Source organism: Danio rerio, chromosome 14 (assembly GCF_049306965.1).
Source record: "Danio rerio strain Tuebingen ecotype United States chromosome 14, GRCz12tu, whole genome shotgun sequence".
Lineage (NCBI taxonomy): Eukaryota > Metazoa > Chordata > Actinopteri > Cypriniformes > Danionidae > Danio > Danio rerio.
Window position 1 is genome coordinate 26548569 of NC_133189.1, and position 26320 is coordinate 26574888.

Below are 26320 nucleotides of genomic sequence, written 5' to 3' on the forward strand. Positions count from 1 at the left end.
TAGTCTCAGATGGGAAAGTCCTACTCCGATTTCCTATCATAGAGGTGTTAAATTGCTTGACGACTGGAAGATTATGTACAGGGAGAGAAGAAATCAGAACTACAGCAGGTGTTCAGAGACTCCTGCCAACCGAACTGCAGAGAACAAGCTATGGTGCGCTTTCACTTTGCAGGTGTAAGATTTTCAACAGATTTTTAAACACCTATCATTGCAAATGCTTGCTGAATGGGGGATTTCACATGTGGCTGGAGATTTGACTTATGATTCATTGAATGTGCTGAAATGTGGTTATACTGCACATCTCCCCGGGTGTCAAGTGAGAATCGAAGTGTCATCATTCAAGTTGGAAAGCCAGTAGTCTCGTTTAGCCAAGCCTTAGATGCTATAATGTATAGCAGAAAGAGATCATCTTGGTGAACAATAATAATTTTGTTCAATGTCGAGGTTAAATGTTGCTACAACATCACTGTGCTACAATATGTCAGAGAGGCTCTGAAGTTAATGCAAATAATAACACAACAATCTGGATTAAAACCCATATGGATGTAGGTAAGGTTTGTTCTCCCAAAACTAAGAATTATCATAACGCTGTCAACAGAAGTCACTTCTGGTACACATCTGTTTGGACACGTCTGTCAACTTTTTCATGCCCACAAGCAATTTAAGTGATTCAATTACACAGCTTTTGTGAGCACAGCTTTATTTCCTGGTAGAGTTTCACATCAGACTTCTAGAAATCCAATCAAAGTTTAGACTTTCACTGTAGTTGCACAGTATTATTTTATTCCAAAAGATGCTGATCCAAAAACATGTCATGGGAAAATCAGGATGACCTTATTACATTTGTTCCCAAAGAGGAGAATTGTTTAGAGGTTGCTCTTTCATTGCTCAAGAGACGCACCGGGGTCCTTTGCTGTGTCAAAGTGAATTGTGTTTCTCCTAATATTTGTTGCAAAGAGTTGCAAATGTTCGAATGCATGCTATTTTGGGACATTTGAGGTGTTATCCATTCTAAATCTCTAGAGGAGGCACATGCTCTGTTTTCTCCTGGTATTCACATGCATTTGCAGTAATCACAAGTACAGTAGTCAGCTGAGATACATTAAAATTTCCTCCTGGTGCTGACCTGCATTTAAATAGATGTCTTATCACCACTTGTGTTAGTCTCCACTTTGTGTCACTGTAAAAAAAATGAAGCTACATTGATTTTGAGGACAAAACTGCACTGTAATGGTCATTATTGAGGGGCCCACAATAAAATTCATGCACATATTTATGCAAACCCAACCACACACACATATAATTATGACACCAAATCGCCTTTTTATAGCATCAAATAACTGAATAAAAGCAAGCTTATCAGATAAACAAACATGTGAACATATATCCGCGTGATGTGCTTAAATGCATCAAAAAAAAATTCAAAATAACATACAAACAGATATAATATATATATTTTTTATGAAAATGTAATGTTATTAAATTTTTATGAAATGTAATGTTTTGGAGCATGTCGACACTAATACATTTTCATTTAAAAGCACTAGTTTAAAAGTCTTTAAAGTGAATTTTTAAAATGCCGTTTTCGTGTTGCAGTTTGGACTGTAAAAATGGAGGATTTCAAAAATGATGATGTAGCATCCTGTAATGATCATGTTAGACCAGTAGATGGAAAGTAGGTGTTTTTTTTTGTGACTGACAGCTGATAATAAAAAAGCTATTTTTTTCTCTATTTCTGTAAGAAATTTGTTCGCAGCTTTTTTTCAAGCTGTTTTACTAAATTTTATGATAGAAAGATTCTCATTTGTCCATCTTCTTTTGATATATAGGTTTTTTCTTAATGTATTGTCCATGGTGTGATTTATACACGTGATGTATGCCATAGTTTTATATTATTTTAACGTTATATTGTTTATATGGCGGATACTACGCTCTCTCGCTCTCGTTAACATGCTTAAATACCTGTGCTATTTGACAATAAAAGAGCTTTTTTAGTCCTCGTGTATAGATTTAAGGTTTGCAACTCTGCTTAAGTCTTTTCTGAAATGAAAACGTCAGACTTGACATCATTTGCTATGGTTTTTAATGATGCGTGACTCGCATTGACAGGTAAAAATCTGATCTACCTGCTTTCACTGCAGACACGAGAACACCGATCCGATTCATATCGGTTAAATTTCCACACGAACAAGGCCTGAATCTGATTGGAGTAAATCGGAATCCATGTGATTTGTTCCTGCTTACACGTACATGGGCCATATCCGATCTGTGTGACTTGGGAGAAAAAAAAATCGCAATTGAGTCACTTAAACAGTGCAGTGTAAATGCAGCCTTTGTTACGACCAATCCACATAAACAAATACGTGCGTAACAATCTGTCGATGTAATTGTTATGACAATTTGACATTTCTTTGTCATAAATCTGACATAGCTTGATTGTCATGAGACCAATGAATCTAATTATCATTAATATTCTTTATACTACAGTGGTACAAATAGAATTTTTTTATAAAATTGAACCAAATATGCATTACGATGTTATAAAATTATATTTAATAATTGTATGGACACTTTTAAAGGTGCAGTAGGTGATCTTTCATTATGCTTTCACAGCTTAGCATAAATCTCTGAATCACACCAACTTCCCTGCCGTCTGGAGCCACACCTCCTAAAAAAACGAGCACAGCAAAAGTACCCTCTCTCATGTGTTAAAGAGCCCATGTTATACATGAAATAGGGTCATATCTTGGTTGTAAGGGTCTCCAACAACAGTCTAATATGCATGCAAGGTCAAAAAACACTTTCATGGTCTTATAATATGCATTTATTTTTATCTAATTATCCCAGCGACTCCCGTATGAATCGTCCAGTGATTCATTTGTTCCCAAACCCCTCCTTAGCGCGAAGCTAATCTGCGCTGATTGGACCGATGACAGTCTGTCGCGATTGGTCGACTGCCTTCAGTCAGAGAGGGAAATGGCCAATAGCCAATCAGCAATATAAAAGTAATCACAGTTCATACACGCTCGATAGTGTAGGCGTGGATTTTAGCTGCCACACACACACAAAAACACACACACACACACCTCCGGACGACAACGCTCCCGCTTCGCGCCCGATCCCGCTAGAGCGGGGGACCAAAAATCACCCAGCTATACAGTCCAGACAGCCAAGCTGTCTGTATAAACACAGCACCAAGCACACAAAGTTCGTTTGCTCGCTCTCTCGCTCTCTCGCGCTCTCTCTCTCTCATACGCGCACGTGCGCACTAACACACACACAAGCACCAAGCAGACACATCTTTCTCATTCGCATAGCAATATCCGTGATATTGCTAGACAGCCTGCTCCCATCCCAAATTAAACCCGTTACCGACCGCTCCCCGCGATTTATTCGGAAATTTATTCCCGCAGCTGTCCCCGCGCCAGATTTCTGCAGCGCGGGAATAAATTTCCGAATAAATCGCGGGGAGCGGTCGGTAACGGGTAACGGGTAACGGGTAAGCAGAACTCTAGCACGGAGCTCCATAAACAAAGCAGCACGCGTCGCGTTTTTAACGTGACTTTGCACGCGATAAGAGAATATAGCCAGTTAACCTGATACAGTACACTCGGTTACAAGTAACAAATCACAACTAAATACATTTGCAAGCTCGAGTCAACGAGGCAACAACTTTAACCGCACGTACTTACACTTGAGAAATGGAGGAAGAAACCCATCCTGACGTCCATCAGTAAGTTACTGTTTATTGATCCTTCCTTTAACAAACTCAGATGAAGTATTCTTTGTAGCATGTAGCTTCCAGAAGTTTTCAACTGCTTGGTTATAATGCTGATGTTTCATCTTTGGGTAGAGACTCAATATAATATCCATCTGCAGTGTGACTTCAATCGACCGGCATGTTTGTGTGCGTGTTGTTGTGGGTGTGCGTGTGTTTGTGGGTGTGTGTGTGTCTGGGTTTCTGCGTCAGAGGGCGGGGCCTCAGGTTTGAAATCTCCCGGGTTTGCGCGTGCACGTGAATAACTTGGTTTCGTTCGTACGTCATGGCGAAACACCTAATGAATCGGTATCAAGGCGACTCGTTTGAAGCACTATGAGTCGACTCTTTTATAGATGAATCAACCGTTTTAAACACTGTATTCTTACAAATTTAAGCCTTAGCTGGATACTTCACTTCACTTAGAGCTGTGTTACACACTACATGGAGGGGAATTTTCAAAAACCCATAATATGGGCTCTTTAAAAGTGACTAGTGCCTGTCCGGCAGCGAGCAAGCCAAACTGACATGCTACTTCAGAGTGAATATTTAGAGTTGCATGGTAAACAATATAGGGAGAGACTAGGTGGAATAGGGCTATTTACTTGTTTTTTGTTGTTAAACTAATTAAAATCTACATTATAGATGCTGTAAAAGGTCACTTATGAAACTGAAAATAGTCTTATCAATCTTTTATCGAAAGATTTTAGTGGCTGAACAACATTTCTGTAAAGATATAACCCGTTTGTAACAACATCTAACGTTACATCAGATCTGCATGAAGCTAAAATAGTTTTAAAACAAAACATTACCTGTCTAAAAGAAATCCTTCAGCCATTGTTTCATACTTTCTCCAGCGTGCAAAGGTAACTCCAATATTGATTCAGGTATTTAAAAAGTTTTGATTAAGCAGGTTTTCACCGATCGTGTGCGCGCGCCCTCTCTCGTGAACGCGCGGCACCAACAGCGGTTGGCGGAGATGCGTAAAAACGGCTGTGCAGTTGTTCAAATCTGCATTTGCTGACAGACTGACAGACAGTTTTGCCTACTAATAGGAATTATGAGAGATTTCGGTCTGATTCTAGTTAATTGGATGAACATTTTTTAGTTTTATGCCTTACCCAAAATATAAAAATACATATAAATACATTTAGATCATTTACTTGAACTATTGAACTGTGAAGAGACTTTCAACCAGCACAACAAAAAATGCTTCTGAAGACAATCACCTACTGCACCTTAAATGAGAATTTTTCAATGGCAATTTTCTTTTCGCTACCCATGTTATAATTGATTCATGACTATCGTGTTTATGACAGATTTATGACAGGTGTTGTTGTCTTTTGCTGATTTCAGACTGCATCATTTTAGCCCATATTTTGACTCGCCGCCAGGTTTTGAGAAATCGGCAATAAATGCCCGAAATCACAGGCAAATCGGTGCTCATTCATGTGAGTAAAAATCGCACAGTGTGAACTATCAAAGACACAATCTGAGAGAATCGCCAATAAGTCGCTGACACTTGTCAGATATTTGGTTGCTAAATATCTGGAGCTGTTGGTGATTCAAAGTCATGCCGTGTAAAATGTGTTCTGACTGAAAATAACATTGGCGATCACATACAGCCAATGAGAGAGTAGCATCCACTAGTATGGGTATCTGCAGGCCAGTGGGAGGTTGGGGGAGATGTTAAAAGAGCTTCTTTTGAATATAAGGTATGGAGGAAAAACTAGTGGAAATTTGGCAGGAACACCTGTGTCTGTTTGATTTGTCATCTGAGCAAAATCATAACCGGCCCGAAAAAGAAAAAAGAAATTGTTAATTCCCTTCAAAACCCAGGTGTGCAAAATAAGTATATTTTCTACCCCACAAGGCTTTTTTGTTCTCATGTATTATTTTGACAAGTATGTCGATGTAAAGTTTGCATTTGAAAAAAAGTATAATTGACTTCATCCCTCCTTTCTGCTTCATATATACTGTAAAAAAAAATCTATCAGGAGCTATACTGTATAAATAAGATCACCATCATATCATTTAAACTTTGGTTTGTCGACTTGCAAAACTCACTGCGTGTGACACCTCCACATAAAAGACTGTACGCCAGTTTCACAACACATGAGCAGCGCAGCTATTTTTTCGACGTGCATGTTCACAACCGGACAGGGAGCAGAGCAGCGCGTCAGCGTCAAGCTGGAGCAGTGTGTGAGGCATGAGAGTACGTTTTTTTTTTTTTTTTTCTGTGCACATTCTCAGTTTGCTTTTTAATTAAACTACAATGCTTTCATCAGCATTGGTTCGGTTGCACATAGATAATAACGTCTTTATTCTAGGATTACCACTCTTAATAGCTAAATACACTTGCATATAAAGTAAATTCTCAAAACATTTACTGGGGCACTGGCGATTTTTACTGAGGCACGTGCCCCAGTAAATGGGATCTAGCGATGCCCCTGGTCAAAACCATGCAAATCTCCTTCGAATTCATGACGTCATGTCATGGGTATAAAAGTGTTATGACAGTCTTATGAATACCCCTTCAAGTGAATACCTCCAAATAAACAATCTCAAAAATATAAACTTGATTGACCATTGTTTGCTTGTCATTCATTTGAAAAAAGGCATCTTAACACCAGGTGTAAACAGGGCCTTTGTTCTGTTTAGCAGAAAATCTCCATTCGCTTAAAATTTTCTCTCTGATATCTAGGAGAAACTAGTGAGCTATTGTGGTTGTGCTATCCATTGGGCAGCACCGTCCTGTGCTCCAAAAGAGGAAGCTCAGATTGCAAATAAAATTGTATGATGCTTGGACTCAAGTGGGTCTTAAATCTGCCTCACTCCAACGAAGATGCGGTGCTGCCAGCTCTTGCCTCCCTCCTGCTCCCAACTCTATTAGGAGTGCTGTGTAGCCTCTGCTGATCTGCGCTGATGTATTACTGCTGATTAAGCTGACAAACTTTCCTCCGGTCGGTCTTTACTGACGTGTTTTATGTCCAGGGCCATGTTCCTGCCATTATGACAAAATGGCTTCTTGTGACGCTGATACTTCGGGGGGGAGACGGGGAGAATAGATCACTGATGATAGGGAGGCCGGGCCTTTTGTGTTTGGGTGAACTTGTCAGAATTAATCTGTCTGCAGTGAGGGGCATGTGACAAGGAAACACATGTCTGAACCTTGCTGTATTGTTTAAGCCGAAATACAGCAGCTCTGTTACAGACTTGACATCTCTTTGGGTCTGTGTGGCTTCAGAATGAATGGCTTGAGCTTTCTAGACAGTTGGCTAAAGCTTGATATGTGTGAAATGATGATGATGATGAACAAATTAAATGTTTGGGGTGTGGGGGAAATGCTGATGGAGTGTTCGTTGACTGATTTGACAGATGGATTGAGGTAAGCTTAGAGGCAAAAATCCATCATGTAACTACAGATTATGACATTTTTTAGAAAAGGGACAGCAGTGCTTGCCTGTACAAAACTCAAAAAAAATAAAAAAATAAAATAAAAAATCCAGGCTCATTCTTAAAATCTACAGCTGTATACATTTCTGGAGAGTGCCAAATACGTCCCAGGAGCTATGTTTTTTGCAGTTTTTGATTTCACAATCCCACCAGAGGCTGTTGTGTATACTTTTTCAGATCTCAGATATCTCTCTTGAGTGCCATTTGTGCCTGCTATTCTAGAGTAAATCCACCAGGCTGCTGTCGACTGACTGACTGACTGACTAACCGACTGACTGACCCACTCTCCTCCTTTCCTAAACCCAACCAAAAGTGTTTTCAAAAGCAATCCTCGTGGCCGCCTGTTTTTTTTTTTTACCACATTTTTAGATTTTACCACATTCTCACCATGTTTTTTATTTGTTTATTTTATATTTTGGCTTCTGTTTTTGTCCTAATCTGCCTTTCCAATACACACAACAAGTGACAGACCGGAAGAATTTCCATTGGAGAGTAGTCCGGGCGCTGAGTGCAGTTTCGATCATCTCCGTATGCAGAAAATTCAGATCCGTTTTGAAATGCGGATACGTTGAAATATTAGAACTCCTGTGATTAGACCGTATGCGACCAGTTGATCGGATGTAATGTATTCCAGTGTTGTCCAAGCAGGTCCGTGTGCACGAGATGAGAAATAGTTGTATTTTTTTGTTATTTTTTTAATCAGAAAAAAATCTATATAAAAAACATTGCTATTCATAAATGTGTAATAAATTATTATTATTTTTTTTGTTTATGTTGCCTCCACATTCCCTCCAAAATCTTCAGCGGTCTATGAGTTTCTACTATTATTAATTAATTCATTCATTCATTCATTCAACCATGGTATATGCACAGAGAAGAAAGACTCTTTTCGCACTCCTTTATTTTGGACACCGCGAGAATCAGCTTCTCTCCCATGATGCACAACAAAACTGAAAATTCTGCGCGCTTGCCACAAGGGGGCGTATTTCGACAGTCATTTCTGAATGTCGTCTGCAGGGGAAAGGCAGCTTTACCCACTTTCTGGAACTGTTCTTTGCCGGATTCAAACCCTTTTGTGTCGTAGTCAACTTCTCTCTGCGTTTCAAGATATATAGCGAGCTACTGGTCAAACTGGTAACAGTGGGAAAGCTGCCCATATGGAGGTAAGCGGTCAGCTGGTAAGCTTGAAAAAGAACGGTGTCATACCGACTTGTAGCGTTCGTTTTAAAGATGAAATGCATGCCAAACGTACTCCTGGCTACATAATTTGCGATCTCCAGAAATGAAAATGGTATGTTTTTAGAATGAGCCTATGTTGCACAAAAGGTATCTTATGTAGAAGTTTTTTTTAGCATTGCTAGGCAGTGCTAGTTCGGAGTGGCCACTAACATTTGAATGCAATTGTATGGTTCAGGTCACCCATTCAACGTAAGTCTTTGGGGTTGTTTGTGTCTGTTTTGCCATCTCCCATATAGAAATCTGATGCAAATGACATATACAAGTTCATATTTGGATTGTACATATATAAAATATAGGTAATATATGCAACATATAGTTTCAATTATTGCAAAAAAATAACACTTTCATATATGTTTCCTATATATATTTTGTATATTTTATATTAAACTATTGGGGGGCTGTGCCAGGGCTGATCAAGTTTCTGAATAATCAAGCTCCCTCCCCTTCATTATATATGTAAAATCCTGTTATTTGCATATATTTCCATGTATCAGTTTTTATTTGGGCTACCAGGCAATATCATAAGTCCTATTGTCTACTAACAGCCTCAACTGTCTGGTTTCCATTACAGATTTGCACAAAGCATTTACATTCACAGGGCACCTTGTTTCCATCACAGCCTTGCTAAATATTCCTTGTTTGAATTGTCTGAATAATGACCCCATGTGTGGGTAAAAACGTTTTTGTTGTTGTTTTTGTGTGTGTTTTTGCTAAATCAATGTTTTTCCATTAGGCATGTTTTCTATTGAAATTTGTACAATTTGAATGTTAATGGAAATGCAGCCATTGATGTGCCAAAAACGAGATGAGTTGCTTGCCAAAGATCACATAACCCCCAGAACCCAACTATTAATATTGTCATATAACATGCTACATGAATGCAACCAGAAATTGTACTCTCCTTGAATCCATAACCCCAAGTATGATATGAATAACGCATCTTTTCCTAGGTATATCTTAATGGCTGTCTCTGGCAGCTCTCGCAGCACATCTTTTCTATTTGCATTTGCATTAGCACATTGTGTTCAAGTTTATTGTTGTCAAAAGTTTTCATAATGGTTTCAAGTTTGAAGATGACACATGAATAACCTCGGTAATTGCTTAGTTGGCAGCTCCTTCTCAGTACTTGCCGGATAATTACGTCTCAGTCCTCTTGTTACATAAAGCTGCAATTGACTTGAGCTGCACAGTACTGTACTTAATTATCCTTGAACACTTTCTCTGAACTCCAGGTATCACCACCGTGCTGACCATGACCACCATTAATACTCACTTGAGAGAGACCCTCCCCAAGATTCCCTATGTGAAAGCCATAGACATGTACCTGATGGGCTGCTTTGTCTTTGTGTTCCTGGCGCTGCTGGAGTACGCCTTCGTCAATTATATCTTCTTCGGGAGAGGCCCTCAGCGGCAGAAGAAGGCGGCGGAAAAAGCCGCCACGGCCAACAATGAGAAACTCAGGCCCGACCCCAACAAGGTACTGCCGCGCTGGACCCACACACACACACGCCGCGCATCATTAGGGTTTGTTGACAAAGGCCTCTGGTCAGTAGGTGGTCAGTACTCTGAGGTAATGTGTTGTGACTTCTATCAGTGTCCTTTCAGGGTCAGTGGGCTTTGGAGATTGTTAAAACACCGGATGTATAGCTGTGTTCTTTCCACTGGCGTAAGCTTGTTCACAAACCACAACCTAATGGGCTTTTACCCCTCAGAAACATGCGCTGAAATATCCGGGAGATCGGCGCAGACTTTTGTTAGCTGTAAACAACAGACTAGCTCACTCATCCCGGGCCGGGCCGCGTCCGAGCTCGTGGCTGGCAGAGCCTCTAGGGCTTTCCTTCTAATCTCATTCAAAAGAGTTGTGTCTCTCCCTGAGTGCGGCCGACCTCTGTAACAGTGCTGATTTTGTATGCTTGCAGTGGTTGGTGGGAAGTGTAGTTCAGAGAGACGATGCTCTCTATGCCAGAATGAAACAGAGGGAAATTGACGGGTATGACTCGATGTGGGATCCGATCTTTGCGGAGGATGCAGCATTAGGACTAGGCGATCAAAGACTTAAGGTACTGAATATTTGACCTGAAGTCAAACAAAAACAAATGCAATGGCTCTGCATCGATAACCAACCAGAAGTGAACACACCCAAGCTCTTTCTGTTTGATTATTGTTTCTTTGGATGACTTTTTTTCTTGTTCCTTTAGAGTAATGATGGTAGCCATCATCATTTCCACCATTACGTTGTCCTGCCCTTTTTTCAGTTACCGTTTGCACCCGAGCCTTTTCCCAGACGCCCATTTCTGTTTGATCGCCGTGCATAGCAGTGTATGCTTATTAGTCTTCAAGCACATTCACACCAAGTATGATAACTTGTACTGTAAAGTTAATAATATTATATGTCAACACCATGACTGTATAGCTATGTGTTCACAAAAGCAGTTTTCTCTCAAGGTTAGCATTTTTAAGTGTGAAGAGGTTATGATATACCCAATTTATGACTATATAACTTACAGTATGGTTACTTAAATAGTGAGTAGGGCATAATACATTGTGCGTTTTTAACAATGTAATCATTTGGGATTTGTGTAGCTCGATTAGCAATTAATTGCATTATAATTGTATGACAATCATGGGTTTTATCTCAGGGCTTAACAATAACATCCCAGAATTGGAACTATTTTTGGAATCACAAGATACAGTTTAAGTCAGAATTATTAGCCCCCCTTTAATTTTTTTTTTTACTTTTTTAAATATTTCCCAAATTATGTTTAACAGAGCAAGGACACTTTCACAGTATGTCTGATAATGTTTGTCCTCTGGAGAAAGTCTTATTTGTTTTATTTTGGCTAGAATAAAGACAGTTTTTAATTTTTAAAAGCCCTTTTAAGGTCAAAATTATTAGCCCCTTTAAGCTATACTTTTTAGATAGTCTACAGAACAAACCACTGTTGTATAATAACTTGCCTAATTACCCTAATCTGCCCAGTTAACCTAATTAACCTAGTCAAGTATTTAAATGTCACTTTAAGCTGTATAGAAGTCTTGTAAAATATCTAGTAAAATATTATTTACTGTCATCATGATAAAGAAAAAATAAATCAGTTATTAGAAATGAGTTATTAAAACTATCATGTTTAGAAATGTGTTGAAAAAAAAATCTTCTCTCTGTTAAACAGAAATTGGGAAAAAAAAAATAAGGGGGCAAATAATTCTGACTTCAACTGTACATGCAACTATTAATTAACATTTGTTTTTCAGTGTAATAATAGACTGAGTGTTGGCGTGGATACCAAAATAACTGTTATCGTTCCAGGTGTGAATGCGTTGTAATAAATGTTTATTTGACAAATCATTATAATACCCTAAAAATAATTATAGCATACCACATTGGTATGGATGCAAATATAGTTATCATTTTAAATCTTTAGTTATCAGTCTTGGTGTGAACAAGCCATAAATGCCTGTAAATTATTGTGATGAAGATTTTGGGGTAAATTTTCCTAAACAAGTTGATAGCTACAAAATCCAAGTGGTTGTTAGTCAATAAAATATATGAGTGCAATATAATGCTAATATATGAGTGCAATATAATGACACTTAAAGAAAAAGTGACATTGATTTGTTAAAATTAAGTGTGATCATTGCTTTGCTTCAGTAGCATTAGCAATTAGCAAGCCACATTAGCAAAGTTTACTTCTCAAAGGCAGCATTTGCAGAATAATCATCAGCGAGCAGTTTAAAAATTAATAATGATTCAAATCAACATTTGAAACCAACTCTTATAAAAAGTAATGATAAAAATGTGCTTTATCAGGGAAATCGTGGAAAACGAAAGCAGCTAAATGCTTTCCTTCCCACCCCACAGCCTTTCCTTACCTCCATCTCTGTAACCTGATTCCTCACTGTCGATCTAGACTTTTGCCTTCATGTTTTTGCCTCTTTTATTTGCATTATTTGGCTGATTTTTATGCAGACAGAATTTTAACCATGCCATGGTTGAAATTCGGAAATAATTATGGATATTATTGCCTGAAAAGCTTTACTCCACAGCTTATTATGAGTGCAATGTAGCTTTCACTGATGATTCATTTACTCTCGTGTTTTTGCCAGCTATGGCTGTACCGCATTCATCATAGTTTTAAAAGGGACAGTCCAATTCTTTTCAACATCTAGTTCATGATATCCATCGTTGTACATCATTTTCAACTTATTTATAAAAAACAGCATTAGACTGCGGTCTGTGTTAAAAAAAAAAATCACGTTTAGTAAGTGAACCTGGCTTAAAAATGCTTTATCCACAGATCTCAGAAAAATGCTGGTTTTGCAATTATTCTGTGGGGCTCCTTAGCATGACTTTAGTAGCGTACCATTTATTACAGGATTCATATAAAGACCTGATCCAATGATGTTACTTTTATCTCCAGATGACTCCCGATGATATCCGGCTGACCACAGTTGAGATGAAGAACGAAATGGGGCCGTCCGATCTCTCCAGGGGTCTGGGTGACCCACGCAGCACCATGCTAGCTTATGATAGCTCCACCCTGCAGTACCGCCGGGCGGCCATGGCTCGGCAAAACTACGGGCATAGCGCCCTGGAGCGCCACGCTACCCAGAAGAAAAGCAGGCTCAGGAGACGGGCTTCCCAGCTCAAGGTCAACATCCCAGACCTGTCCGATGTCAACTCCATTGACAAGTGGTCAAGAATGATCTTCCCGACTTTGTTTTCTTTCTTCAACATAGTTTACTGGCTTTACTACGTTCATTAAAAGGATGCGGAAAGTGGAAATGGACCAGAAAAGAAAACAAAGACGAGTTTAAAAAAATAAAATAAAAGAGAAAAACGTGAAAACTACACTTTTTGCTGATTTATTTCAAATATATAGTGGAAAGACTGAGGAAGATTTTAAAAAAATCAGGACGGACTCAAATTTTTTTTTTTTTTTGGACATAAACGTTGAGGAAACACGTCGGCGGCTGAACTGGAGAAATAATAATAATAAAAAAAAAAGATCACGCAGTACAGGGCTTGTTCCAGAGTTTCAGTATACCACTTATATTTGTCATATGTAGATTACTATGTGGATCAAATATTTATGCTTGTCTTTGCATATATTTTAAGATTTTTTTTTGTTTTCGGTTAGTATATGTTTACTTCGTAGCCAACTGCATCCAAGAAAGCTTTACAAAAGGCATCAAGAGGAGTCAGTCTTGAAAGTCTATTTTCCTATAGTTAAGCTGTATATCAGATATCTTTTAAAAGCATGCTTTGGTTTGTTTTCTTTATCTCTTGCAGAGAGCTGGAGCACAATGCATTTTCCTTTGACACTTTAAAGGTTCTTCTGTTCTTTCAAATGAGTTTGCAGGATGCAATGCAAAGACGCTGTCAGGAAGCCATACAGGGTATTTTCACAACAGGTCCTTTTACTATTGTTTTTTTTCTTCTCTTCTTTGTTTGATGTTGGGCCAACAAGGAAACTCAGCCCTATTAAAATGAGGATTTTATCTGATGCTGGGGGGGATTGTGAACAGGATGGGCCATGATGAAGGACATATCTGTGGAAAGGATGAACTGACATGGACCATTACCCTGGTGGTTGGACTCGCTGTCCTCTCCGGCTGTGTCAACAATACCTAGGCCGTGTAAATGCTAAACAGTCCTCATCTCTACACTGTATAAACTTTGTGTGGTGAGCCGCTAGGGGGAATACGGCTATTTGACATCTCTCAACATGTACCAGGCGAGTTTACCTCAAAGAGGAAAGACGCAATATATCTGTAAACCATTAACACTATCGATAGATATAAGTTGAAAACTAGTAGCTGATATTACATCATGGTAAAAAAAAGAAGAAGAAACTTTCTGATTCAATAGTTATAATATCAGATGTTAATGTTATGGTTCATTATTTAAACGTATTTTTTGGTGTATTAGATTTCTTAATGTTGAAGACTTTGGTTGAAGAAAAAAAATCTTGCTTCTTAAAAATCGGGTAAAGGATCTGAATCTTTTTCAAAGGCCTCAAAGTGCACCAGTCGAATTCAAGCAAGAAATGCGATCATTGCTACTCTGAAAATTTATGGTAACTATCACTTCAGTTCACTAACAATACGTGAAGGATCTGGATCATACAATCAAGGCATCTGTCAGGCAATTTTGTACAAAATCCTGTAAATTATAATGATATTTCATAATGACGTGTAAATATATATATTGTGTAATGATTGTCAACAATAATGAAAATGTATCTAAATTAAATTATTAAAGCTTAATGAAGCTTATATCTCTTACACCATTATGTTGCAGAACTTTCTTTACAGTTTTACAGCTAGAAAGTGCTGAGTTCGAATTTACTACCAAATAGAACACTATTACGACCCACTATTTAGATCAGAATTAGACATAATTTGGTCACACTTTATTTGGATGATTCGTTTGTTGAATTTAAGTTACATTGCATCTACATCTCAACTAATTCTGATTAGATTATAAGTAGACTGTTGGGTTGGGGTTAGTGTAAATTGACATGTACTTGCAAAGTGTATTACAGTCAGTTAAATGTCTGTTGAAGAAGCAGTATCAACATATATTAAGCAGACAGTCTACTAATACTCAAATGGACCAGTGCTACCAATTATTTTTATCCTTAATCAAATTTAGCTGTCTATACCAGAGGTGTTTTGAGAAATAACCAAGATATCTAAACAAAAAAAACTGTTTAACAGTTATTAAAGTTGAAGAATTACACATTGAGCAATGATGAAAGATTTCAATTGAAATTTCTGGAGGTTACAGCAGTCAAAAAATATGTAGTATAGAGTCCCTTGCTTTGAATGACTCCAGCACATCTGCAGCCACAGGATATCACTGGTCTCACAGACATCATTTGATCAGCTCCAGTGTCTTCCAATTCACTGAAAGTAGTGGGTTTCATAACTTTGTCATCATTACTTGGAATATTTCGTTATTTCTAGCTTTTCTTTACACACTTTAGCTTTAGTCTTTCCTCAGCTTGATGACCAACATCATTTCCCATCAGATCAAGATAATTCAAAGTGTGCTTTCATCACTAAAGCGAACTCAGTTGTCTGTTCACACAACATGCTTCTCTGTAAAGATTAGTCTAGACTCTTTATTTTTTCTACTGTTAATGAGAGTTTTGGTCACTGCAGCATCATTATCTTAAACATTGAGACATTGGGAGTGAATGGGAAAGGGGGAGCAACCTGACAGTGGTCAAAGTTTCACCATTCACACTCATGCAGCCCGGGGCGGACTGGCCATCTGGCATTTCTGGCAAATGCCAGAAGGGCTGGACCAATTTTTAAATGTGGGCCGGTCAGTTTTTTTTTTTTTTTTTTGTCAATATGTATTGTTTTTACATAGAGGCAGCTTTTATCTCTTGCTAGATGTGATATTATGATGATGATGATAAAAAATAATGGTAATAATAATAAATGTTAAGCATTTGGCGCAATTGGCGACGGCTGCCTGATTTCAAGATGGGCCGAACCAAAGGTTACCCGGACGTAATCAAAATCTGGCAAGAATGTCATATTATTTCACCATCTGTACACCAAAAAAAATAGTGAATATGCGAGTCCGCCGGTGGGACTGTGTCGGTGTGGTAATGTGGGCTGATGTATCTACAGTGCCAGGGCTGAATTTTTGTCCCAGTCCGCCCCTGCCTGCAGCATTCATCAATTTCAGCTTCAAACTGAACTAAAATATAGGTAGAAAATAGAAAAACTTGGAAATCATAATATTCTCAATTGCTACGTCTGCTATTTACCAAGCTAACATGACTCACAAACCAAAGAATAAGCGCAAATATTGATAAAAAACCATCATGAGTGCAATCATAAGTATGAGAGAAGACTTCTCAACCAAATTTACAGGAATTCTCTCAGACATACATAAGGTAAAACAATAAGGCAAAGAATTAAAATATTTTTAGACTGAGCACAGCAGAACAAAGTATCACAGACGATCAGATGACTGTAGAGTAAACATCGAGAAACTGTTTGTTGAGATCTATCTGAACTGTGATGTCCAGCCTGCCTGTGTCCTCTTGTTTATTTGCCTTTGGTTGACGACCAGCCATTTTGAGGGACCTGAATGAGTTTGTGACTTTGTAAAGGTGGAATATTTAAAAACCAATCACAGATCTGGAATGACCAGTCTTGCGTGCTGTGGCTGAAATTATCATTCCTTTGCCCTTTATGTGTTTATATGCTGTCTGGGGGTTTCAGTCACTTCGGAACGGCTGCCAAACAAGATTTGTCAAGAAATTATCAACTGGTACAGAAAAGTTTTAATAACTGGGAGAATCTGAAAGTTTTCCTTCATTTCTTTTCTTTACAAATTTTGATCTCCACTGTTATCTGTTTTTCAAAACTTGTATTAACGGTATACAATAATCAACATCGAAATGTAAGCAGGTTTCATTGTCATTTATCATTCAAATGTATCATTCACGTTTTTGGTGAGATATATTCTAAACCCATAAACTTCTTGGTGAGACGTAAAGAGGATATTTAACCCAAAAATAAAAGCGTGCTGTATTTCCTCACTCTCAGGTCATCTGAGATCAACAACAGCTGATTTTCCTTTTTTTTCAGTAAAGTAAAGAAGATTTTTATCTGAAAACATGAACCCTGCAGGGGATTGATATCTTGCAATTTAATGACTACTAGTCAAAAAACATGTGCAGTCAAATAATTGGATGAGAGTCATCCCAATGAGGCATTGAGGCCTTATGAAGCTAAATGATCAGTATTTGCAATACAGCCTAAGCAAAGTTTTTGGTTTGTGTGTGTGTAATTTGTCCCTTTATGTTTCCATCCATATATTTTATGAACATTTTGGACATGCACATACATTTTGAAAATGTGCATAAAAAACATATGCACAGAACTGAGTAGGATAAACTTTATTCAATAAGAAGAGATGTGCATAAATTGCAATGGAAACACTTTTACTGATTAAATTCCAGTATGTGCGTCATAAAAGTCTTGTAACTTTTTATAAGAGATCATGTGATGATAAAAATGTGTGTGAATGGATAAACCAGCAGGCAGAGCACATTGTAAAACATCTGAAATGGTCATTCTAAGTTGCTGTAATTATTCAAGTATTAGTATTATTATATTATTAATTATCTTCAGAATAGTCAACAGTGTCTGTGCTCTGCGTCTGATGCCTTCAAACGCCACCACATGTTCATTGTGTGTCAGCATTGTCTTCTGAGATGCAAGTCATTTCGTCACCTTAGAATTATAAGGTTCTATCTGACATTTTTGTCAAAATTAAGTTATTGACATATTCTTATTAAATGAAAACTTGTTTACATTATTGGATGTTTTTAATAAGTATAAGTATAATAAGTATATATTTATATTAGTATAATAAGTATATAAATAAGTATATAAGTATAATAAAAAGCAAATGTTACACACATACTGTTTGCTATATGGAATGCAAAAACTTTAAAGCTCAAATCTCAAAATCATTCAGAATGCAGATAGAACCTTATAATGCCAAGGTGACGATTTATTAAATAAAGAAAAGATGGACACAGCTTCTCCTACCGCAGCAAATTTCATTTTGATATTTGGCCAGTTAATCAGTAATGATTATGTTCTCTTTGATTCACTGGATGGAAACGCTGCTTTGTTCAAACATCTTTTATGTGATATCTCATTTATGGCTCCTAAACTCTGGAATAGCCTTCCTGATAATGTCCGAGACTCAGACACACTCTCGCAGTTCAAAACTAGATTAAAGACCTATCTTTTTAGTAAAGCGTACACTCAGTGCATCACTTAGCGGTATGATACATGAATGTGCTCCACACAGGTTTCTGCATCTCGTTTATATACACTATGAACAGCAGCTACGCTAATTATTCTCTTTATTCTCTATTTCCACCTGGAGATACTCATCCCGAGACCCTCAGACCATGCAGTGCCACTGATTCGATTCAAGACCAGCGACAAGATGATCCCAAGCTTTCCATATCCTGGACCAGGCCGTATCCTGAGCAGCTACTGTGGTGGTCATGGAGGAGTGGAGAGCATAAGACTGACTCCTGTGACGCTCCAGGCTCTGACGAGTCTTCGCTGATGTCCAGCTTCCCACCTCCGACACTTGGACTGCAGCTGTGCACAAGACCTTGGCCAGTGGAGAAATGATCTTGCCCATCTGAGCCTGGTTCTCTTAAGGTTTTTTTTCTTCACTTTCGCCAATTGGTGAATTTTTTTCCTCGCCGATGTCGCCATTAGCTTGCATGATTCGGGATCTGTGGAGCTGTGCATCGATGGATTGCTCTTCAGTGTTTGGACTCTCAGTAGTAATTATTAAACCACACTGAACTGAGCAAAACTGAACTGAACTTAAAATTTGAAAAATGAACTACACTGTTTTAATTTACTATGACCTTTTATGTGAAGCTGCTTTGACATAATCTATCTTGTAAAAGTGCTATACAAATAAAGGTCAATTGAATATTCCAGTTTTGTACGTAAATTCAATTCACATATTTGGATGGAAACATAGCTATAGATGCCATTATTTCTGGTCAATTTGTCACAATAAAGATGGAAACCACACTTAGTGCTTTGTAGGGACGCACCCGAAAGTTCCTGGCAAAAATGGCATTTTTGGTTTTGAAAAAAGGCCAAAGATTTGAGCCAAATATCAAGTCAAATATACACTAAAAATGATTCAAAGATGATTCTATTGTTTTTCTACAGTTTTTAAGTTAAGTGGTTGTAAACAGTTTCATTGGAATTTAAACACACATTACGTTGAACATAACTAAATTTAATTTGATTGTTTAAATTCAACCCATATAAACAGTTTGCAAAAATTTTGAAAAAAAAAATTTTCAGTGTACTTTAGGGAGTAATATGGCACAACTTCAACCACTGAACCTTAATAAACTTTTTTTTAAGCAGCTGGTTGCTTTAAAATTGTAATTTAACTCAACTTTTTATTTTTACAGTGGTAAACGCTAAAGTGAAGAAATTAAAATTCAAAGTCTCCTCAACTGAATTTTTAACTTTCATTAAACAAACTTACAGTTAAATAATTTTTATGAGTAAATTTACCTTTGAGCTTAAAAAAAATGTCCACCTAGCTTCTATTTTTCATCTGAGTTAACAATTTGTAAATTGGATTTTTTACAGTGTATAAAATGTTAGTCAACAAAATAAAATTGTTAATTATGGTGCATCCTTAGTGCTTTGCATTATGGGTTGATGAAAATGAAATTTATGTGCATAATTGGAATATTGCATATAAGACATGCAAATAAAGCAGCGTTTCCATCCAAGTAGTCAAAGACAACAAAATCTGATTAAATGGTGACAAATATCAAAAGTAAAAACGGTATTTCCTGTGGTAAGAGAAGCTGAGTGAATCATTTCTTTATTTACTAAATTACTTACGCCTCAGAAGACAGTATGCCGACACGCAATGAACATATGGTGGCGTTTGAAAGTGTGAGATGCGGAGCACAGACGCTCGACTATTCTGGAGGTCTTTCATAATATAACAACACTAATACTGAAATGGTTAAGGCCTTTTACAATTATCAAAACATAATTTCAGATGTTTTACAGTGTGCTCAGCCTGCTGTTTTGTCCATTCACACACATTTTTACAATCACATAATCTCTTATAACAAAATCACATGCGTACTTTTAATGTGCACACTGGAATTTGTTCTGTAAAAGTGCATGTCCAAAATGTCCATAAAATAGGTGGATGGAAATATAGCTATGTGGATGCTGCAGCGTATACTTCAGAAATAGTTTGAGTGTTATGTTAGTGTAGTATCCTCAAAATATCCACCAGCTCATTAGATTAAGCAGAAGAACAATATTGAATTTGTTCTCAGTCATGTTGTGTGTTTAATCCCATTGTCGGCCAGTTGGGACGTGTACACGATTATGTTGCTCACAGTTCATTATCTCTTGTTTGTTTGAAATATGGATTCTGCTAACACAGCACAGGATTAATATCGTTATGGTTCCCTGGAAAATGTTGGGCTCTTTAATAACTTTGGAAGATTTTCAATAGCCCTTTAATGCACGTTGACTTATTACGCTTAAATTACCATAAATCCATAGGAGCTCAATAAAGAGGAGATCAATATGTGTTATTGTCACCAGGTTATTGAGAGACAGGGGTAAAAACTGGATTGTTTGTGTGGTTTTGTACTCGCTTTAAGACTGACTGGGTGCCAGAATGCATAATGGACGAAAAGGCAACTCTTCCACTTCTGTGACAGACAGAGAGGGGGGAAAAATGCAGTTCTCATGGGCAATGGAGGCTGCCACAGGGGACATTAAGGCAGAAAGGCATGAACGTTCCAGTGCACTATGGACTTGGTGTAAAAGAATGGCCCTGTAGGCCAAAGGAGCAGCCAAATAAAAGCTATGCAGAAATAGAGATCAGAAATAAAGATTTTTCACCTCAATAGAACCCTTGCTGGCTCACAAATATGGATTTTTATATTTCAACACTTATTCCTTCATTGTAATTTCACACACATATATAGCAGCAATGTGTGAGTTAAAATGCATTCTACCCCAAACATTTTCAGTGTTTCATTGCATAGCCCTGTTTCAACAAGATATTCATCTTAAAACTTTTTATTCGTCGTTTTAAACTTTCAATACATTCTCTTAAAATGTGATTCTGTGAAAACGTTGACATCATGTGTTTGTGTATCATAAGTTCAGTCTATAAAGATATGTGATAACTTTTCAACCAAAACAACAATGGTGGACCCCCAGACTGTATTTACAAGTTTGTATTTTGTTTTCTTGGAGTGCTCACTCTGATTTCTCAGGATTTGCAATGGTTGGGGGAGATCCAAATTGAACCTAAACAAATAATTACAACTGGCTTAAGATTGGCAAGGAAAATCTGGTAAATGTGTCAACCAGCAGAACCTGGGAATTAAAAAATAAGGCTGTTTCTCAATATGCGATCTTGTCTGTACTTGCATTCTTGTGTCCTTGTGAAACGTCATCAATCGTTGCCGAAGGACTGTTCCAATTTAAAGTTCACTTCTTGCCAACCCTACTGAAACAAACAGCTTAAACCAGCGTAGGCTGGTTGGCTGGATTTAGCTGTTCAATCATGCTAGTTTTAGAGGGGTTTTGGGTTTTTTCCAGGCTGGTTTCCATCCATTTCCAGCCTGGTCTTAGTTGGTCAGGCTGGGAGATGACCAGCTAAAACCAGCTTGACCAGCCTAGCCAGGCTGGGAGCCCAGTCAAAACCAGCTGTGTCCAGCTTAAACCAGGCTGGTCAAGCTGGTTTTAGCTGGTCATTTTCCATCCTGACCAGCAAATACCAGGCTGGAATTGGCTAGAAACCAGCCTGGAAGTGGTCAAAACCCCTCTAAAACCAGGCTGGTAAACCAGCTAAAACCAGCCAACCAGATTTTTTCAACAGGGAAGTACAGATAAAATTCCTGGATGTGTAATTGTGCGAACTTGTGAAGTGCAGTTATCCCAGAAGGCATTGCAGCCCAACCAGCAAAAGCTATGGGCAGAGGAGAGTTTTGAGAGTATTTTCAGGCAAAAATGTAGTTCTTTTAAACTCGAGTCTGCAGTTTATTCCTAGATGTCCTCGCCTGCAGCTTGATGTCTTAATCCTGGTTTATACTTCTGCGTCAAGTGACTGGCGTAACCCACGGCGCATGCAACGCGCGTGGCTGTGCATTTATATTTCTGTGCGCTGTCTCTGTTGGTCTGCATCAACACTTCCGAAATGCTATTGGCAGTGAGGTGTTAATGTGTCTCTGTGTCGAGTTTCATCGCTGCTGTTTTGCTTTTCCTGATCGCTTTCGGGATGTAAAAGTGGCTCAAACTTGCTCATTTTGAGGCAGGAACCGGCGGACGTGCAACAAATTTAACTATGAGGTAAACACAAAACAAAACTTTCCATCCGGAGCTCCTTCACGGGACTCCACACTTGTAAACAATCGCTCCATCAGTCTTGCACCATTCATGCGGCTCTCGGTCCCGCCCAGACTCGTCAGCGATACCAAGCCTACCAATCACAGAGCTTGCGCTACGCGTCGTTGCGACGTGTAGTTAAATTTTTTTAAAAGGTGAACGTCAGCGACGCCCACGGCCACGGCGAAGGGCTATGCGTCAGCGCTGTAGCATACGCCGGCGTTTGACACAGAAGTATAAATCAGCCTTTAGGCGAACATCAAGTATGTAGTGGACCTTGTACCGCCCACTGAAGTAACGCCCATGCTATTGTGACGGATGGTTTTAGGTTAGGGTGAGGTGTATTCGATTGTCAACTACAAACTGGACCTTGTACCGCCCAGTAAGATAACACCCATGCTAATGTGACGGTTGGGTTTATGTTAGGGGGAGGTGTAGGCGATTGTCAACTACATACTGGACCTTGTACCGCCCACTAAGGTAACACCCATGCTACTGTGATGGTTGGGTTTAGGGTAGGGGGAGATGTAGGCAATTATCAACTACGTAGTGGACCCTGTTCCGCCCACTAAGATAATGGCCATGCTACTGTGAAGGATGGGTTTAGGGTAGGGGGAGGTGTAGGCAATCGTCAACTACATACTGGACCTTGTACCACCCACAAAGGTTACACCCATGCTACTGTGTTGGTTGGGTCTAGGGTAGGGGGAGGTGCAGGCGATTGTCAACTATGTAGTGGACCCTGTACCGCCCACTAAGATAATGCCCATGCTACTGTGACGATTGGGTTTAGGTTAGGGGGAGGTGTAGGCAATCGTCAACTACGTAGTGAACCTGATCAACTACATCATCAAGCTGCGGGCTGCAGCGAGGACTGTCTTGTGTATTCACAAAGCGCATCTTTAATGATGTGCCTCAGCTTATGCGGACTCTGATCCCCAGCCTATAAGCTGGAGCTTCGTCATCACCTCCCCTACCAGGAGCAGCTTTACTTCGGCCAGTCCATCTTGGATGTACTGCTTGATCTCACATCTCCTTTGTAGTTAAAACATGATAATACATGTTGTGTATATCTAACGGACAGACTTAGGTCTTTTAAATCTATTATTTGTTCTCAGTTGTATTCTTTTGGCAGTGTTATTTTGTTATGTTTTATAATTGTCTTTTTTTTACTGTCCATTGTAGTTTATTAAATCTGATAATCAAAGAAACAGTCTGTGTATAATAACACATTTTACTTCACAATTATATAGATTTGTTTAAAGAGCCCATATTATGGGTTTTTGAAAATTCCCCTCCATGTAGTGTGTAACACAGCTCTAAGTGAAGTGAAGTATCCAGCTAAGGCTTAAATCTGTAAGAATACAGTGTTTAAAACGGTTGATTCATCTATAAAAGAGTCGACTCATAGTGCTTTAAACGAGTCGCCTTGATACCGAGTCATTAGGTGTTTCGCCATGACGTACGAACGAAACCAAGTTATTCACGTGCATGCGCAAACCCGGGAGATTTCAAACCTGAGGCCCCGCCCTCTGATGCAGAAACCCAGACACACACACACACCCACAAACACACGCACACAAACATGCCGGTCGATTGAAGTCACACTGCAGATGGATATTATCGAGCCTCTACCCAAAGATGAAACATCAGCATTATAACCAAGCAGTTGGAAACTACTGGAAACTTCTGAAAGCTACATGCTACAAAGAATACTTCATCTGCGTTTGTTAAAGGAAGGATCAGTAAAGAGTAAGTTAACTTACTGATGGACGTCAGGATTGGTTTCTTCCTCCATTTCTCAAGTGTAAGTACGTGCGATTAAAGTTGTTGACTCTAGCTTGCAAATGTATTTAGTTGTGATTTGTTACTTGTAACCGAGTGTACTGTATCAGGTTAACTGGCTATATTCTCTTATCGCGTGCAAAGTCACGTTAAAAACGCGACGCGTGCTGCTTTGTTTACGGAGCTCCATGGTAGAGGTCTAAATTTCCGAATAAATCGTGGGAGCGGTCGGTAACGGGTTTAATTTGGGACGGGAGCGGGCTGTCTAGCAATATCACGGATATTGCTATGCGAATGAGAAAGAGAGAGCTTTGCCTGTGTGTCTGCTTGGTGCTTTTGTGTGTGCGTGTGTGTGTGTTAGTGCGCACGCACGCGTATGAGAGAGAGAGAGAGAGAGAGAGAGAGAGAGAGAGCTTTGTGTGCTTGGTGCTGTGTGTGTGTTTATACAGACAGCTTGGCTGTCTGGACTGTATAGCTGGGTGATTTTTGGTTGTGTTCTCCCCCACTCTTAAGCGCGATCTGGCACGGCGGGCAGAAAACGGGGCGGGTTCTCAGGCTAAAACCTGGCGCGTGCAGGCGGAAGCGGGAGCGTTGTCGTCCGGAGGTGTGTGTGTGTTTTTGTGTGTGTGTGGCAGCTAAAGTCCACGCCTACACTATCGAGCGTGTATGAACTGTGATTACTTTTATATTGCTGATTAGCAATTGGGCATTTCACTCTCTGACTGAAGGCAGTCGACCAATCGCGACAGACTGTCATCGGTCCAATCAGCGCAGATTAGCTTTGCGCTAAGGAGGGGTTTGGGAACAAATGAATCACTGGACGATTCATACAGGAGTCGCTGGGATAATTAGGTAAAAATAAATGCAGATTATAAGACCATGAAAGTGTTTTTTGACCTTGCATGCATATTAGACTGTTGTTGGAAACCCTTACAACCAAGATATGACCCTATTTCATGTATAATAGGGGCTCTTTAATCAAAAATATTGATTTATAATATCATATTAATTATAAGGCTGTAATTTATATAATTAAATCATTCTTTTTGTTTTTGTATTATGAATCTACTGCTCTTCCATTTGAAGAAGTACCCGACTTGTGTCCTCACATCCTCGGGAATTCGTTCTTCCAAGTCTGAGCTTGGCAAGTCTGAACTTCCAAGGATGTAAGTCCAAACTTTGCATATTTGGTATTAAGAAACAGACAAAAAGTTTGTTTTCTTGTTTAATTATTGATTAGTTGATTGACTGACTGATACTTTTTACAAAGTGACATCGCCATCTGCGGGTCTGGCATGCATATAACAACATTTAAGTTAATTTTTGCACAATCATGTGAACAGGAACCATTTTGACCTCATTATTTATCCACTTTTAGCACATCAACTCCCTTACTTTAATCATTAAGAGTCATACATGTTGTCGTTAGTACTGAAGACTGGATTTCTTTATTTGCTAATGGCTCTGAGCTCACCATGTTAAAGAGCTCCACCTGCACAAAGCCACACAGCCATACGCAATGCCAAATGTAGTTGCCATGGAGATCTCTCTGCCAGGAAGCTGTCTTAAAGACGGCTGCACGTTTGCTCCTGCAGTTGGCAGTCAGTGTGACGGGAGCTGCCGCTAATTAAATAGTAAAAGTCTCCACACCAGCCAGAGGGAGGCAAGACTGGCACTGCACTGAACCGCTGCCATAGAGAGACCATTACAGCCTGCGTTCAGATGACTTAGTCTTCTGGAAACACACCGTTTTACTCACTGAAGTGACTGCTGTGACTTTCCCTTTAATATCTCAATCGTGACTCTTGGAAAGTAATGATTCTCCTGCTTCTCATGTTTCAGCTGAGAAAAGATCCCATTAATATCCTGCTAGTCTACTTTTTTTATTCAACAAAGAGTATGACACACAAATGTATTAAACATTTATTTAAGTTTAGGCATAATATTAATCAACACAGCTATTTTCAGCATTACTGATAATGTTTCTCGAGCACCAATTCTACATGGGATAACAGAGAAATGGCTGCAGAAAATTCATCTTTGCCACCCAGGGGAGATTCTATATATTTTTAAATGGGGTAGCTTGGGGGATAGCAAAAACCATTTATTCATTAA

At 38.8% G+C, this 26320-nt stretch overlaps 1 protein-coding gene across 2 annotated transcripts in view; it reads left to right on the plus strand.

Moving 5' to 3' along the window:
• The window catches only part of gabrb2a (gamma-aminobutyric acid type A receptor subunit beta2a), a 101912-nt gene extending 87175 nt beyond the window's left edge, over nt 1–14737 (plus strand). Inside the window, exons 8-10 of one of the 2 annotated variants that reach the window (NM_001024387.2) lie at nt 9685–9929; nt 10372–10512; nt 12871–14737. In NM_001024387.2, coding sequence (NP_001019558.2) covers nt 9685–9929; nt 10372–10512; nt 12871–13215 — 731 coding nt within the window. In that variant the 3' untranslated portion in view covers nt 13216–14737. The remainder of the gene's footprint in view (nt 1–9684; nt 9930–10371; nt 10513–12870) is intronic. The other variant, XM_005173103.5, reaches the window with a different exon arrangement.
• The last annotated feature ends 11583 nt before the right edge of the window (nt 14738–26320 follow it).